The sequence below is a fragment of the Miniopterus schreibersii genome, assembly GCF_964146895.1.
Source record: "Miniopterus schreibersii genome assembly, chromosome: 18".
NCBI lineage: Eukaryota > Metazoa > Chordata > Mammalia > Chiroptera > Miniopteridae > Miniopterus > Miniopterus schreibersii.
This window is the reverse complement of record NC_138121.1, coordinates 18,240,632-18,256,655: the sequence shown is the minus strand read 5'-3', so window position 1 is coordinate 18,256,655 and position 16,024 is coordinate 18,240,632. Positions and strand designations below refer to the sequence as shown.

The 16,024-nt window shown below is 44.6% G+C and overlaps 1 protein-coding gene across 1 annotated transcript in view; it reads right to left on the bottom strand.

Moving 5' to 3' along the window:
- HYDIN (HYDIN axonemal central pair apparatus protein) overlaps positions 1 to 16,024 on the bottom strand; it is a 253,955-nt gene that overhangs the window by 103,370 nt on the left and 134,561 nt on the right. The window contains exons 24-25 of the mRNA XM_081119804.1: positions 2,723 to 2,860; positions 1,944 to 2,025 (exon numbers count right to left, since the gene is read on the bottom strand). Coding sequence (XP_080975930.1) covers positions 1,944 to 2,025; positions 2,723 to 2,860 — 220 coding nt within the window. The remainder of the gene's footprint in view (positions 1 to 1,943; positions 2,026 to 2,722; positions 2,861 to 16,024) is intronic.

Genomic DNA, 16,024 nt, shown 5'->3' with positions numbered 1-16,024 from the left:
TCGTTTTATTGCGCCTTACTTTATCGTGCTCTGCAGATATTGCTTATGGGGTTTTTGTTTGTTTGTTTACAAACTGAAGGTAAGATTCTCCACCAGAAAAAAGATTTTGAATTCCTAAAGGCTCAGAGAGGTTAACAATTTTTAGCAATAAAGTAATTTTTAATTAAGGTATGTACATTTAAAAAAAAAAAAAGACATGGGTTATTGCACACTAAATAGACTACACTATAGTGTGAACAACTTTTATATGCACTGGGAAACCAAAAAATTCAGGTGACTTGCTTTATTGCTATATTTACTTTATTGTGGTGGTCTGGAAATGGACTGCCATATCCCTGAGGTATGCCTGTAATACATTTTTTCCTATGGCGATAATTGGACAATTGCCCAAAATGTATGTACAAGGATGTTTACTGCAGCATTATTTATAAGAGCAAAACTCTAGAAGCCCACTAAATACCTATCAACAGGGGATCACCTCAAATGAAGTGTACGTGGCGCTCTATCTGTGGAGGATGATGCAGTGTGTGTTTATGGACTAGAAAGGATGTGCATACAGATTACTGAGTGAAGAAGCACTTTCACTGACATAAAATGACATATGCCATTGTATTACACCTGAAGATGTATGCATGTAAATTCCTTCAGAGATTTGCATATGCAAATAAATACATCTGAGAGGTTGTTTGCTAAAATTTCAGTAATATTTTTCTATAAATGATTGGATTTTGAGGATTTTTGCTTTCACTTTCCTGAATTCTTGAGTTTTCTATGACAAACATCTTTGGAAATAGAAAAAAATTAACATTCCAAAGACAAGTGTTTTATATACATACATATACTCATAAAATATTTGGAAAATACAGAAAAATTCAAAGAGAAATACAAATCAACCAAGAGATTCTACTGTAGATATATGAATATATGTGTGTATATATGTATATATATTTGTATTCTGATTTTTCAGTTGACATTATAACATGAGGTCTGCTTTCCCATGTGACTAAATATTTTCATAAGCATCATTTAAAATAGTTTAAAAAAATTGAACACGTAGTATTTTTTATTTAACATATCAGAGATTGCGCCAAGTCAGTATATAAAGAATGTTCCCATTTTCTGCAAAAGAATTTCATACTATAATTCTTGTGCAGATATAATTTAGTTTATTCAACAGGCCTCCTATTGGTTGGAGTTATTTTCAAAAAAAAATTTTTTTTTTTGCTTTTACCAGCAAAGCTGCAGTGTACAAGAATAGTTACACGTCTAGATGTAAATGTGAAGGTGTATCTGGAGAATAATTTCCCTGCAGAGGAAGTGTGCACTTTAAATTCTGATACATTTGCCAAATCATATGTCACTGAGGCTATGCCAACTCATACTCCTACCCACAAGGGTGACAATGCTTGCTTCCCCCACTCTGCCACTGCATATCGTCTATCCTCATGGATATACAAGAATTCATTTTTCCATTTTTTTTTTTTTTTTGCTATTTCTAAAGTGTTGTAACAAACATCTTTGTATGAAAATATATGCGTCTCCAATGATTTGCTTTTACATCATTCTAAGAGAATTTAAGGGTATGAATTTGTAAACTCTCTTGATTTCCTCTTTGTTTTTACTGTGAAATTATTGAGGAAAATATTTATTTCTCCTCTTGTAGCCACTATCTAGGGGCTGAGAAGAGCATGAGATCACTAAGGTTTAGAGGAAACTGGCTTTTCCATTATAGAGAAAATCTACTGCTGAGGTGTCTGGGCTTTCACTGAGGTGTTGGCTCTGTAGGTGTTTGGTTGGAACCTGACCAGGATAAAGTTTTGCAGCCTCATTGCAGCCAAACCCCAGCGTTGCCCTTGCCACTCTGCTCCTGGATCTGCCTCTGCCTCTGCTTTATGGGAAGGACCCTCAACTTGCCAATCCACCCCGGGGAAAGGAAAGCGTACATCTGAGATGATCAGGCTGGACACTTCTGCTTTTCTGTGTTCTCTTTCTTTAGACCTAATATCTTCATCCACAAAGACAGTCCTGGGGAGTTAATGAAATGTAGAGAATCACTCATTTGGCAGCCATCACAACACACCTTCAACATGAGAACCCCGTCTTCCTCCCTCCACTATTGTGCCCCAAAGAACAAATGGGGTTCTCATTCAAGGGGAGCCTTTCTCAAGAGGTCAGTGGTCAGTGCTCTGTCACTCCCTGCCCCCAAATAAGCAGTCCAGGGCATCAAACTGGTCAATTTCCTGTAGGCCCAACCCTTCTTTCCTGGCCTATCAAGCCCATGTCCGACTTACCAAAAGCTCTGGGAAGCTCTGACAATCCTTCAGACAATTTGAATGTATCTTCAGTGCTCAGTGTTAAGTTTCATCGTTTAATGGAGCATTTTATTGTGAGGATATAATGTTTGACCAGTTGTCATATCCTCTGCTTGCTATCCTTGACCTGACCCTGGCTGTAGACCTTGGGCAGCTGGAGAGGGCAATGTGGTCGGAAGGGCTCAGTCCCCCAGGACGCAGGAAGCTATGGCCTCCTGAGGGCAGAGATGACTTTGAACTCCATATCCCAGAGGCCTATTCCGGGCCTGACACATAGGAGGCACTCATTAAACTGTTGACGGGTGAGTGGTTGGATGAATAAATGAGGGATGAGTTTGAGAATGTAAGTCAGTGCAGAGAGAAGAATGATATTAAAAAAAAAAAAAAATCCATTCTGGCTTTGCACTTACTTAACAAAATCACTTAGATCAATCTCAGGGGATGCTACTGCTGAGACTTCTGGCGAGCTGGAGGAGGCGGAGGTCACCAGGATGGCTTCCACCTGCGACTGGAGGGCACTGTAGGGCTTCCTCAACCACGGCACAAATCTACAAATGCGTGGAGAAGACACAGTCACATCAGCTGTTGCAAGTCAGCACCTGGGTGGGCTCTCGGTTTCTGAGGCCACATTCCAAATCCTAGACAGGGCAGGTCCAGAAGGGGCTGCCCTACACCCTTCCTCGTTCAAACCCTAGCTGACCTTTCACTTTCTCCTGCAAGTTTGCTGCCTGCCGCTTTCCAGTCTGGGTTGAGGGTCTCTTCTCTGAGTACTCATAGCCCCTGGGTTTCCCCTCTCACACTTAGATCTCTGGTCCCTGGCAGGCTGTGAGCTTGCTGAGGACACTGTATCTACTATGTCATAACACGGTGCCTGGAATGAAGTAGGAGCTCAGGCATGGCTACGAAGGAATGAGTCCAGGATTCTGCTCCCAGCGAACCAGAAAGCAGGGCCAGGCCTAGGGTGAGGAATGTGAGGCACTCACTCTCTGGTCCTGTAGGTGCAGCTCAGCCTTTGCATGACCCTGCCTCCTACGTGTTTTCTCTGGGGCCTCAACTGCTCCACCCTGGTCCTGGCCCTGCCAGTTTGCTCTACTGCCACTCAAGTTCTCTGAGCAGAGGACAGAGGGGGAAATTGATAACTGTCCAGGTCTCACTGACTGGAAAGGCCTTTGGATGCCACAAACGCCAGAGTGGTGGGGTCACCCCCATTCTTCTTGTTCCCCTCAGGGTCCGTGTGGCCTTTTAGGGACTCCTCCCCTCCCACATCTCAGGCTCTTGATATTAATTTCAACCCAGCGTCTCTTATATATCCATTCTGGCCCCACATGCACTTACTTTTTCTCAGAGGCTCAGCAGAAATGTCACTTACTGTACGAGGCACCAACACTCCTGTCCTTCCATGGAAGAAATTTTACCTCCCACATAAGTTTCAGGGCATTTCATCTGCACTCCTTTTAGGACACTGTCCACTCTCTGGCATGTACCTGAGTGCCATTTCCTAAACTTTGGGCATTCCTCTGTAAACTTCATGATTTCTCCCATGCTGAGTATCACTTAGTGAGTCAGTATTCACTGAGGTATAATTTACATACACAATGCACTCATTTTAAGCACACGGTTTGATGAGTTTTTACCAAAAAAAAAAAATATATATGTATATATGAAACCACTATCATATTAATACACAGAACATTTCTATCACCCCAAAAAGTGCCCTCGTGCCCCTGCCCAGTCCATCGGCTCCAAGCACTCAGCTGCTCTATATCGCCATAGCTTAGACGTGCTGTCAGCTGCACAGAAATGGAATTATTAATATGTGCTCTCCCATGTCTTACTTCTCTTGCGCAGTGGAATGTTTTCAGGGTCACATATGTTGCTGCCAGGAGCAGCAGTCCGTCTTTTAATCACTGAGCAGTATTCCATAGTATAGATGACTAGGGTGTTTATCCATCTTCTTGCTGATGGACACCTCAGCTCTTTCCAGCTTTTAATACGACGAATAAAGTTGCTGTAAGTCTTTGTGTGGACATGTTTTTATTCTTCTTGGGTAAATCTCTAGGAAGGGAACTGTTGGCTTGTATGGTATTTGTACATTTAACATGACAGGGCACTCCAAACAGCATGAGCTCAATATATGTCTGATTGAATGGACAGATGCACAGATGGATGGATGGACGGATGGATGGTGGAATGAGAACAGGTAAGTAGCATGCAGGATAATTTGGCTGTTCTGCACCTCCACCTTCACTCTGCCCCCCGCCCACCTGCCTACCCCCGGCATTGGAGAAGAGTGGAAAGCACTTTTCACCTTCTACTGTGACCTTCCGAATGGCTTATTCCAGGCCAGATGTCTCTAGTTGACGTTACCTTAGGTGGAAACCACACCATTCTGGGCAGAGGACCCATGCTGGCTGGGTGCTGGGAAGCTCATTAAAATAAAGGTTCCTGAACCTCATCCTTGGGTACATTCTGATTTGGCAGGTCCCAGGTAGGGCCCAGGAGTTAGATTTTTAACAGTCTTCCCAGGTGATTTTAATGTATAGTCAGATTTAGAACCTACCATGGGTAGAAATGGCAACATGGTGGCTAAGGACTGGAGCTGATAATTAATATGGGGCTATCACTCAGCCTTGCCAGCCAGAGACAGTGAGAATCTGTGGAGGATAGTTCAGAGCACTTATTAAATCACCCCAGGTCAGAGAGATGCCTGGGGAGACTCTGTCAGATCACTGCCCCAACACAATAGCACTCTCTCATCCAACATGTGCACCCCCCTGGGATGCTGTGCTGAGTTAAAAAAACCCCACAACATATGGGAAGATCTGCAAGGAAAACACAAAGCCGTAGCATGTCCACAGACCTGAGAAAAAACACCTCAGTTGACAATGCTACCTGGACAATTGGGAAGTGAGAGGTCTCTTTGGAAACAAGCAAAGGAGACAAGTTAGGCAGCCCTCCTGCTAACAGACGGAGCCACAGGAGATGGCAAAGCCTTTATCATAATGAAGGCTTCCACTTATCATTAAAGTTGAAAACCTGCTCCAAAAAACTGAAATAGAATGTTGGTAGAGTCTTTTTGGACCAGATTTCATTTTACCCTCAGGAACAGATGATTACTTTCCTGTTATGCTGACCCAAACAGGATTAGATTCAGTTATTTTTAAAAGAGAGGGCACAGCAAACAAGCAAAAAACAAACAAAAAAAAATCAATATTGCTTCATTTCTAGAGCTACCCATATCAGATGCACTGGAGGAGCCAGGAAAAAAACCCCTCTTTCCCCTTCAGCTGTGACAGAACCACGTAAATGTCAGCCACACTGTCAATCAGCCACACTGGTTTGGGCTCAGCAGTTTCCCTCTTCACATTTTATTTTCAATTTTTGGTAACTTTGGATCAATACATTCTTTGGTGCTGCAAATTTAAAAATGTCCACCACCCTTACTTCCTGTTCTCCCTTCTTTGGAAGCAGTGGCCCATCAAAATAAAACCCAAACAACATGTATGTGTTTCAGTTAATATTTTGTGCTGTAGTTCAGACAATATGTGGAGATAGAACCGTGTATGTTGGATATCTGCCAAAGATGAGGTCTCAAAGTCTCTTGTAGTGGACACAATGACTTCTAATTCATTGATTCGCTGGACCTGGGTTCTTGGCGTGTCCACTGCAGAGGGGGAAGACAGCCACAGCTGGATAAAAAGGTCCTGCAGGTGTGCTGTCTGGCTCATATGCTATTTAATACTTTTTGCAGTTACAACTGTAACAGATGCTATGGGCACACGGTCTGTATCCCCGTTACTAGAAGGCGCACCCATGTCCTGGATGCCGTGGGCGCTGGCTGCGCCTTTCTCTGAAGCATTGCCCTTGCTCGCGGGGCTGCCTGGGGGGTTATGTCGTCTCACCCATTAGGGCGTGAGCTACAGGCAAGGATTGATGGGGGTGAGGACAAGCCAGCCTCGTCTCTGGGACAAACTCTGATGCAATTCGCACTCCAGAGCCCCCCTGGGTTCAGGCAGAGGCAAGACACGCCTTCCCAGAGTGTTCCCCTCGCCCCTGTATTGCTTCTTTTACTCTCTTCTAATTCCTCCTGAGAGCTCTCCCTCAATAAATCACCTGCCCCAAATCACCATTTCGGGCTCTGTTTCTCGGGAACCACTGCAGCATTGGATGATCCAATATGAGAAAGTCAATTCTTGTTTCAAGGGCCTCAGAGCCGGGGTTGGAATCAGAGACACGGGAATGGCTATAACTCGGGGTACAAGGGCTCCGGCAGCAAGGTGCGCAGGGCGCCGGTGGTTCCGAGCAAGGCTGTGGGGTCGCATGGCTCGGGTTTGATTTCTGGCTCCCCGTATGCGCACCATGCGGCCTGGGTACCGTGTTGGTGACAGAACCCTCCTTGTCCGATTGTCGTGAGGGTGAGTTAGTTCAAGTAACAGACTCAGCAGGGTGCCTGGGTCATGGTGAATGCCCGTGCCCACGAGCCGTTCCTGCGCTGGGATTGGTGGGGCGCGCCATCACCCCTGAAATTCAGGTGAGAGCGCCTATTGGGGTTCAGGTGAGGGAGAGACCAGCGCCGCCGGGACGTGTGGGGAGTCTTCATGAAGGGGCAGCCCATTGAACTGCATCTGGAGGAAGAGAGGTACTTCTGGGCGAAGGGTGGAAAGGATGTACGGCCTGGGGGACAGCTGCCTGTAAAGGAGAAAGGACTGAGGACCCGGGGCCTCCAGGTGCAGCGAGAAGCTTGCTGTAGATGGAGGGTGGGGGCAGGTGCCACATGGAAGCAGATGACGAGGATGGTGATGATGATGATGATGATGATGACTGGCAACGGGCGAGAGTCAGTGACGGCCAGCAACGGAGGCAGCCATGACAGGAAGGGGGACAGCAGCCATGGGGACAGGAGAGGGGCTGATCCTCTCCTGCCACTTTATTCCCTGTTCACACACACTGCTTCCTCCTGGCCCTGGCTGGGCTGAGGAGTTGCAAGGCACAAACTGCGAGTGTAGGGGAAGCACAGGTGACCAAGGGTGGCCCTCACTGCTCCTCCACCAGTCTCAGTTCCACCCATTCTGTCCATTCCCATTCCTCCTCTTGGCCATTTAACTTCTGCTTCTCTCATTTCTTAAGCCTCTCCCTCTCCCCCTCCCTCTCCCTTTTCCCCTCCCTCTCCCTCTCCCTCTCCCCCTCCCTTCCTCTCCCCCCTCCATCCCTCTCTCCCTTCCTCTGGCTACACATCGCAAACCTGCTCCAGATTAGATAGGCCCTTGATTCCTGCTTCTAAAGGGAGCAGATTATAATCATGGCTTTAAAATCATGTTAAAAGTGGGCAAATTCCTGAGCCTCTCTGGGCACTAACATGAAGTCCCAACCCACATTTCCATATTTATTGCCTGGCTTTGTGGTCTTACACTCCCTGCACCTCCCACAATGGGAAGCAAACGACAGATGGAAACAGATGGGGCTGGCTCGGTGCCTTCCCTGCCAGCACGGTCTAGCTCTGCCACATGAGAAGGGGACGTGAACTGCAGATATACACCCATTATGGAAAGCAGTCTGCCTGAGCCTCTGACTTTCTTATGTCCCAAGTTGCTTCCAACTGGCCACCTGTGTTAAGGTGGAAGATGGTGGGCCATCACTGAGTTGCTGAAACCCAAGTTACTCAGACCTGAGGGGGTGAAAACTGTATTTTTAAAGGTTCTCAAAAGCAGTTGAAATTGGAGCTTCTAAAACAGTGATTCTCACTTTAAGAACAACTGATGCCTGACCCTCAACTGCAGAGTTCTGATTTACCTGGAGTCAGGATATCAGAGTCCCCGGCATGATTCCAATGTGCATTCAAGGCTGAGAATCACTGATTTATAAGATGGCAGCAAGAAGGACACAAAGAATGGTGATAAAATGAGCGCCCTACTGTGGTCTGAATGTTTGTGTCCCCCCCAGTTTCATATATTGAGATCCTACCCCGAAGGTGATGGTATTTGGAGGTGGGGCCTTTGGGAAGTGATTAGGTCACGATGGCTGAGGCCTCCTGATTGGGATTAGTGCCCTTATAAAAGAGACCCCAGAAAGCCAGCTTGTCCTATTTGCCATGTAACCCACAGGAAAAAAGATGCTGTCTACGGACCAGAAGTGTGGGCCCCACCAGATACTGAATCTGTCTGCACCACGATCTTGGGACTTCCCAGCCTTTAGAATTGTAAGAAATAAATGCTCATTGTTTGTAAGCCACCCGGTAACTGGTATTTGTTACAGCAGCCTGAACGGACTAAGACAGGCCCTAATTAAGTAACTATCCAACAGTTACTCATCACTTACTCTCTACCAGGCCTTATATTAAGCACTTAATAAGGACTGCCTAATTAAGTCTTCACCACAGCTCAATGAGGTAGGTACTAGGATGGTCCTCAGTCTTCAGATGACGAAACTGAGGCTCAGAGAGCAGGTGGCTGAGCTAAGGTAGCCTGGCTCCAAAGCTCATACTCTTAACAACTTTACTGGACAGTCTAGCTGACCAACAGGTGAGGGCTTCTCCTCTATGCCATGCCATACCCATGGCAGTGACTCCAAAGCAGGCTTTTTCATTTTAAAAGTGATTGAAATCCATGACATAAAGAAGATACAATGTATTTTGTAGAACCTTGTTTTTTGTTTTTGGAATAGGAGGGACCCATCCTGATTATATCTAGATAAGGAAAGGCAAGGCACAGTTGCCCTTGCCCTTGAAGAGACTTCCCACAGAGAGTTTTGCTGTGAGGTGAGTCGTGGAAGAATGTGCCCAGAATCTACCATGAAGCTCTCCAGAGTGATTTCTGTGAGAAATGGCCATTTCTATAAAAGCTCCAGAAGGTGTCCCCACTGCTGCATGCTCCTAGACAGGCAGCCGACCATGGAGGCTGGGAAATCTCCCTTATAATCAGCCTCAAAGCTCTTTAGAAATATTTTCAAAACAGAACGGTTTTTAAAGTCAATTTCTTTTAAGGTCCAGTCTTCAGTAGGTGTAGCTGGCTTTGGGGGATTTTAATTAATATGAACACATAGATAAATCAACTGCGCTCCTTTTAAGAATCAGGTCGCTGAAAGAACCAAGCAGACATCACTTTAACATAGGTTCAGATAAACACTGATACTTTCCACTGACTTCTTCAGAAGCTGGCTTAGCTCACTAAATATCTAAAAGGCTGATGCCCTCTACCAATATTAGAGACATTGGAAAGATGCCTTAAAAAGAATGAATCTGTAATAAGGTAACTAGAGTTCTTCTATAATAACATAAAAGCTGTACAAAAAGTTTTGTAACAATCAAAACTGAAATGGAAAACATCCCAATTAATTTCTCTATGGGGTAAAAAATACGGTATCTCAGGAGATTGGGCTGAACTGAACTGCAAATAGAAGCAGAATAAACGATCCCTAAGATGGTGATCACTTTTAAATTAAACATGAAGAGAGTGAAAGGTCTCCCTCTGCTAAGCCTTGAGTCACTTGCAGGCCAACTACAAAGGTAAGAACTTGTTTCTGGAAGCTCAGATTTGAGAAATGGCTTACAGCCCTCCTGGTTAGTCCCAGAGGCTAATCTGATCCCCTGCCAGATAGATTAGCTGTCCCATCCCAGCAGGAGAGGAGATTCTAGATGGATGGACTACAGGAGGCCGGGAGATGAAGGGCCTGGGAGGATTTCAGGGGCTTCAGCATGGAGCATAAGCAGGTCTGCTGGAGGTCGACCTCGCACTGTTCTCTTTCACAGGAGGCTTCAAGTTCACTAATAATGTCACACTTAGGATGGGGGTGATGCAACATGGACGTCCATTTCATTCTTATTCTTAAACTATGTATATATGTTCTATACACTTTTGCATGTATGATGCAATTTCACAATAAAGAGAGAGTGGACGACAAGGAGTGTGTGAAATAATGAAATCATTTCTGATCTTTCAGTGAGGCCATTTCAGTTAAGTGAAGGGACAGAAGCCACCTTAAACCGGGTTGGAGAGTGAATGGAGGAGACGAGGGTATTGTTTTCTTACGTTACCTTGTACAGGGCCAGTGCTTAATGCAACAAGGGGATTTAGAGGAGGCCTTTCTAACACGTGGAGCACTGGCACCAGGGGCAAAGGTACAGAGAGCTCGAGACAGGGTGAGGGGCAATTGCTGATAGACAGGAGCACAGACAGAAAGCTTGGCCTTGGAAAGCAGCAGGCCTCAGAAGGCAGGCAGGAGATGATGCAAGTGCAGCTGGGGGACAGTGATCCGCCCGGTGGGCCAGGGGCAAACAGGCGGGGCAGCCGTCCATAGAGCTCGTAGGAGCCCGAGGGAGGATGCTGAAGGAAGGCCGTGGACCCTGCCCACCAGCTGGGTGCCAAGGAGGGAGGCTGAACCGAGGAGAGACGACGCAACCAGGCAGGCTAGCCTTGGCGACGTTCACGACCAGCCTCACCAGAGGATGGCAAATTGCTTTCTAAAGGGACCGTTTCAACGGACACGCTCACTGGCAGTGCCGGAGCTGCTGTGGCTCCGTATCTCCAGCCGTGCTTGGTGCGGTCACGTTTAATTTTAGCCACGCTTGGGGGTGTGCAGTGGTGTCGAGCTGTTGTTTTAACTTCCGTTTTCAAGATCACTAAGGAGGCGGAATCTCTCTCTCTATCGGCCATTCCTAGTTCCTCTTCTGTGAAATAACTGCCCGTGATTTCCCTTTTTGAAACTGAATTATGTTTCTTCTTCTTCAAGGCATACTTTATAGATTATGTACACTTATAATTTGAAGATGATGGCCATGCTAGAACCTTCTTTCAGTTTGTGACTTCTCTTTTAATTTAAATATTTATGGTGTCTTTTGATGACTCAAAATTCTCCAATTTAATGCAAAAATTATGAATAGTTTCATTAAGGTTTTGTGCTCATGCATCTTGTTTAAGAAATTCTTCCTTGTTCGGAGATCACTGTCCTACATGTTCTTCTAATGTAAAAACTTGGCTTTCACATTTATACCTATCCACCATCCTCACTAAATTCTTTGGCTAATTCTAATTATTTGCCTGTAGATTATTTCGAGTTTCTATGTAGATAATTATGACAGTTTTATTTTTCTTTGCAAATCTAGCCCCTTTCATTTATTTTTATATATTCCCAAAATGATTTTAGCATTTTATTGTTTTCTCAGGTTACCCTCGATCAGGTTAAGAAATTTTCCCAAGAACAATTGTTTAGTTTTATGGGACATTTTTCCTTAATCTGTATGAGATGGTTTTCCTTCTTTCCTGCGGTAACGTGATACATTAAACCATTAGGTTTTCTAATGTGGAACCACCTTTGCATTCCTGAAATGAAACTAATTCGATCATGACATCCCATCTTTTTACCCTTTGCCAGATTCAGTGTGCTAATATTTTGATGAATATTTTGCATTTATATTTTGAATTAATGAATGAGAATGACCTGAAATATTTATGTCTCTGACCTGGCTTAATGGGTTTTGGTATGAAGATTCAATTGGTTTCACAAAATGAGTTGGGTAACATTTTCTTTTATTATTTTTTTCTAAAAAGAGCTTGTGTACGTTTGGAATTATTCGTTCCTTGGAAAAAACTTGCCTGTAACTATCAGGACTTAGTGTTTTATAACAGAAAGATCTGAAACTATTTAATTTCTTCAGTGGTTATAAAACCATTTGGGTTTCATATATATATATATATATGAAATTCATATATATATATATATATATATAAATTTTTTTTTTTTTTTTGAGTCAGTTTTGGTAAGTTGTCCCTGGCTTATGGGCTTCTGTTACCAGGGCTTTTTTTACTCTTCTAATATGTCCTCCTGTATTTACTGATTTGATTATTTATTTTTATTATTTTCATTATTTTATTTTTTATTGTTGACATTATTACAGATGTCCCTAATTTCCTCCCCCCATGACCCCCCCAGGCCTTCACCACACTGTCTGTCTGTGTCCTTGGGCTGTGCATATATGCATATAAATTCTTTGGTTAACCTCTTCCCATCCCCATCCCTCTCCCCTCTGAGATCGTCAGTCTTTTCCAAGCCTCCATTCCTCTGGGCCTATTTTGTTCATCAGTTTATTTTGTTCATTAGATTCCACATATGAGTGAGATCATTTGACATTTGTCTTTCTCTGATTGGCTTGATTTGACCTTTTAAATAAATACTGTAATGGGCCGAATTGGCCTCCCTCAAAATATATGTGTTGAAGTCCTAAGCCCCAGCACTACAGAAAATGACCATATTTGCAGATTGGGTCTTCAGAGGTAATTAAGTTAAAATGAGGTCATTAGGGTGGGCCCTAACACAATATGACCAGTGTCCTCATAAGAGGAGGTAATTTGGAAACAGACACGGATAGAGGGCAGACACAGGGAGAAGAGGGTCATCTATAAGCCAGGAAAAAAACTTGGAACAGGTTCTTCTCTCGTGGCCCTCAGCAGAAACCATTCCTCCCACACCTTGATCTCTCTTTGGTTTCTAACTTCCAGATGTTGAGAAAACAAATATCTGTTGTTTAAGCCTTCCAGTCCGTGGTACTTTGTTATGACTGCCCTAGCAAATAACACAAACACTCTCTGTTCCTTGGAACTTTATCTGTGGGACTCCTTTGACCCCTCTTGCCCCCTCATCAGAGTGTTTTTCCTCTAACCCCAGGGTTCCATGCTTGCTTTTGTCTCGGATCCAAACTTCTCTGGGAGGTGAAAAAAAAAAGTGCAGAAGCTTAAAGGGTTCTGGCAGGTGTGGGGCCCACAGGGAAGAGAGAGGGATATTTACGGAAGGGACCAAAGCTTAGGCCAGTGGGAGGCACCTGTGGCCCTAGGACCCTGTGAGGCCTCCCCGGGTCCTGAACCGGCTTCAGACTGATTACAGGAGGAAGTGTCTCAAAGCCACCTCTGGGATGTTGCTTCTCAAACATGGCCCAGTATTAACATCACAGAGGTGCCAAGCCACTCAGTTTCCTCAAGAAGGAATGGCCATGACAGCTGGCATTTACTGAGCATGCATTATGTGACAGGCATGGTTCCAAGAGCTCTGCAGGTCGGGGCTGATACAATCCTCATCACATCTGTATGTGGGAGGCGCTCTTATCTCCCACCTCACTTCAGATAAAAAAGCCGAAGCTGGGACACTTAGCCACCTGTCAAGGTCACATGGGGCAGGCAGCTGAGCAAACCCTGCCTCAGAGGCCAGCCTGGGATGGCTGGGTACAAGGACCCCCAGGGCCTGCCCTGTGGTAGTCAACATATCTATTTTTGTTTTGAAAGAAAAATAAAGAACCATGTGTCCCCTAATTTTCCTTTCTTCCTATTGACTTACTTATTTTAAATATCTATCAAAAGTTTGCAATGATGTTTTTACATTTCTTCGGATTCAAAACAACTAAGAAGACATTGTATCTTCACTATGTGTATGTGTGTGTATGAGAGAGAGGAGGAGAGTGTATGTGTGTGTTTGCCATCAAGAGAAACCTTTTCTATTTTGACTGCATAAAACTTAGAAATGCTAAACAATAAACAGTATCTTAGACAAAAAAAGAATAAGAAAAAAACTATACAGGAGGAAAGAAATCTAAGGATTTCCAATCTATGAATTTAGGGCTAAACTATCCTATGATTTCAGGACTAAACTACGAATTTAGGACTAAAGTAATGAAAATATTATGTAGTTTGAATGCGGTGTTGTCCTGTTCAAGTTTTTCTTTTTGCATGGTTTTTAAAACCAACCCCAAATTTTTCAGGTACACAGTAAGTTACTCCTATAGATTTGCAATAACAGCCATGCCATACAATCATAGTCTTTGTTCAAAAGTCCATGTCAAACTTAGATGACAGTTTGGGTAATAGTAGTCATTTAAATAAAAATACTTCTAGTATATAATTCTAAAGGGTCTCATGGGGAATGTTGTGTTCATGAGAATTATATTAACAAATCTATATTTAAATAATACTACTGTAAGTTATAATGCTGTGCACTACTAAGGGTAATTGTGGCATCAATTTAGTAAGAGTAGCTAAACTAAAGAGAGCAAACAGAATTACTGGAACAGCTACACAGGCAGATGTGGGTGTTTAGGACCCAGCTGCTGTGGAAGCTCAGTCAAATCGGCAAGTGACCCTGGATTCTTGAGCTCTGGGGACCTGATGACCCAGAGGATGGGCTGGCACTTCAGGGCCTCTGTGGGCTGCGGGTGGAGCAGCAGGAGCAAAAGGGAGACCTGGGAAAGGCTGGGACTTGGACTTGACCTTGGCCAGCATTTGCCTGTTGGGATCATTTTCTCTCCTCAGGTCCTCGACCTTTCTCTCAGTGAACTCGGCTGCCATCCAGGCTCCTTCAGCTCTTTTCTGGTGGCATCGGATCTCATTTTCATAGTAGAAAGTGCTTCTTCGTAGTTCCTGGTTCATGTCTTGGGCCATCTTCTTATACATGTTCAGAAACTGAGAGGTGGAGTTCATGTTTTTCCAGATGGTGGGGAATTTCTTCTCCATTTCTAAACAGCACGTTTCCGCCTCAATCAGTTGTTTCTGTAGTTGTGTTACATGATCTTCGTGTATATCAGGCAGAATTCGAAGCTTCAGCTTCAGCTGTTGAATCATCTTTTAGGTTTGAATTTTCATGCTGCAAAGATGCTTTCTCAGTTTGCAGACTCGTTATTTCTGCTGTAAGCTCTTTGTTCATTTGCTTTTGCTTCCACAACTGTCTGGCTATTTCCTGATTTTCCTGGGACACACTGATGTCAGCATGATGAGGGAGACCCTGGAGATCAACTTCCAGCCCATGGACGAATCGATCCCCATTTTCTGCTTCCCCCTTTTGTGGGAATTCCAAGTTCCCACCATCCACGTGATCTCCAAGGCCCTTAGGCTTGGAGATGGTCTGCAGTGAGTTTCCAGCCACTAACAGTGATTGGCTGACCCAAGGCAGTATTAACTGCGGGACCTGGATTCCAATCCTGACGTCTCAGGAGAAACCAATTAGAACTAGCAGAGTCTTACAGTCATGGAGTCTGTGAAGCCAGCATGGCCTGTTCAAGTTTCCTTAAAGGGAGTGACTTTGCTCCTGAGTGACCCCGTGACCTGGGCTCCTTCCCTACTGTGCCCCTGCTTTTGCACACCTCCTAAGTTGCCCTGGGAAGAGTCTCCAGTCTATCCTCTAAATATTTACTTTTTAAAAAAATTGGACCCTTGGGCAAAGCAAGTGCCTGCCCTGATCACATCAGGGTCTGCACTTTGCTGGCTGCAGGGAGGGGTGGTGGGGAAGTCAGGGAGGCACTCCTGGGCCATACAAGGGTTGTCACCTGCTGAGGCCTGGCTTCAGCCTTGACAAATACAGCCCGGTACAGGAAAAGAATTTTCTACCCTTGGTCAGGAAAAAAAGGGGTCTGGGTCCATCATCTAGATGTCCAAGGACCCCAGTGCTCTAACCCTTTAGGATTCTGGGGAGCCCTTCACTTAGCAGCACTTGATACAAAGGAATGAGGGAGGGGGAGGCACCCTCGGGAAACCAATTCCCAATTTTCCTTGGTATTTTGGAGACATAGGCACTTTACAGACATCTCTCATTTAATCCTCAGGACAACTCTTTTAGGTTTATACATTATCTCCACCTTACAGGCGAGTAAACCCAGGCACAGGGATGGGCCAGAAAGACACGGCCAGAGGTCAGAGCCCGGATTTCAAAAGCCATGTCCAACCTCAGCCCAGGACCTCTAC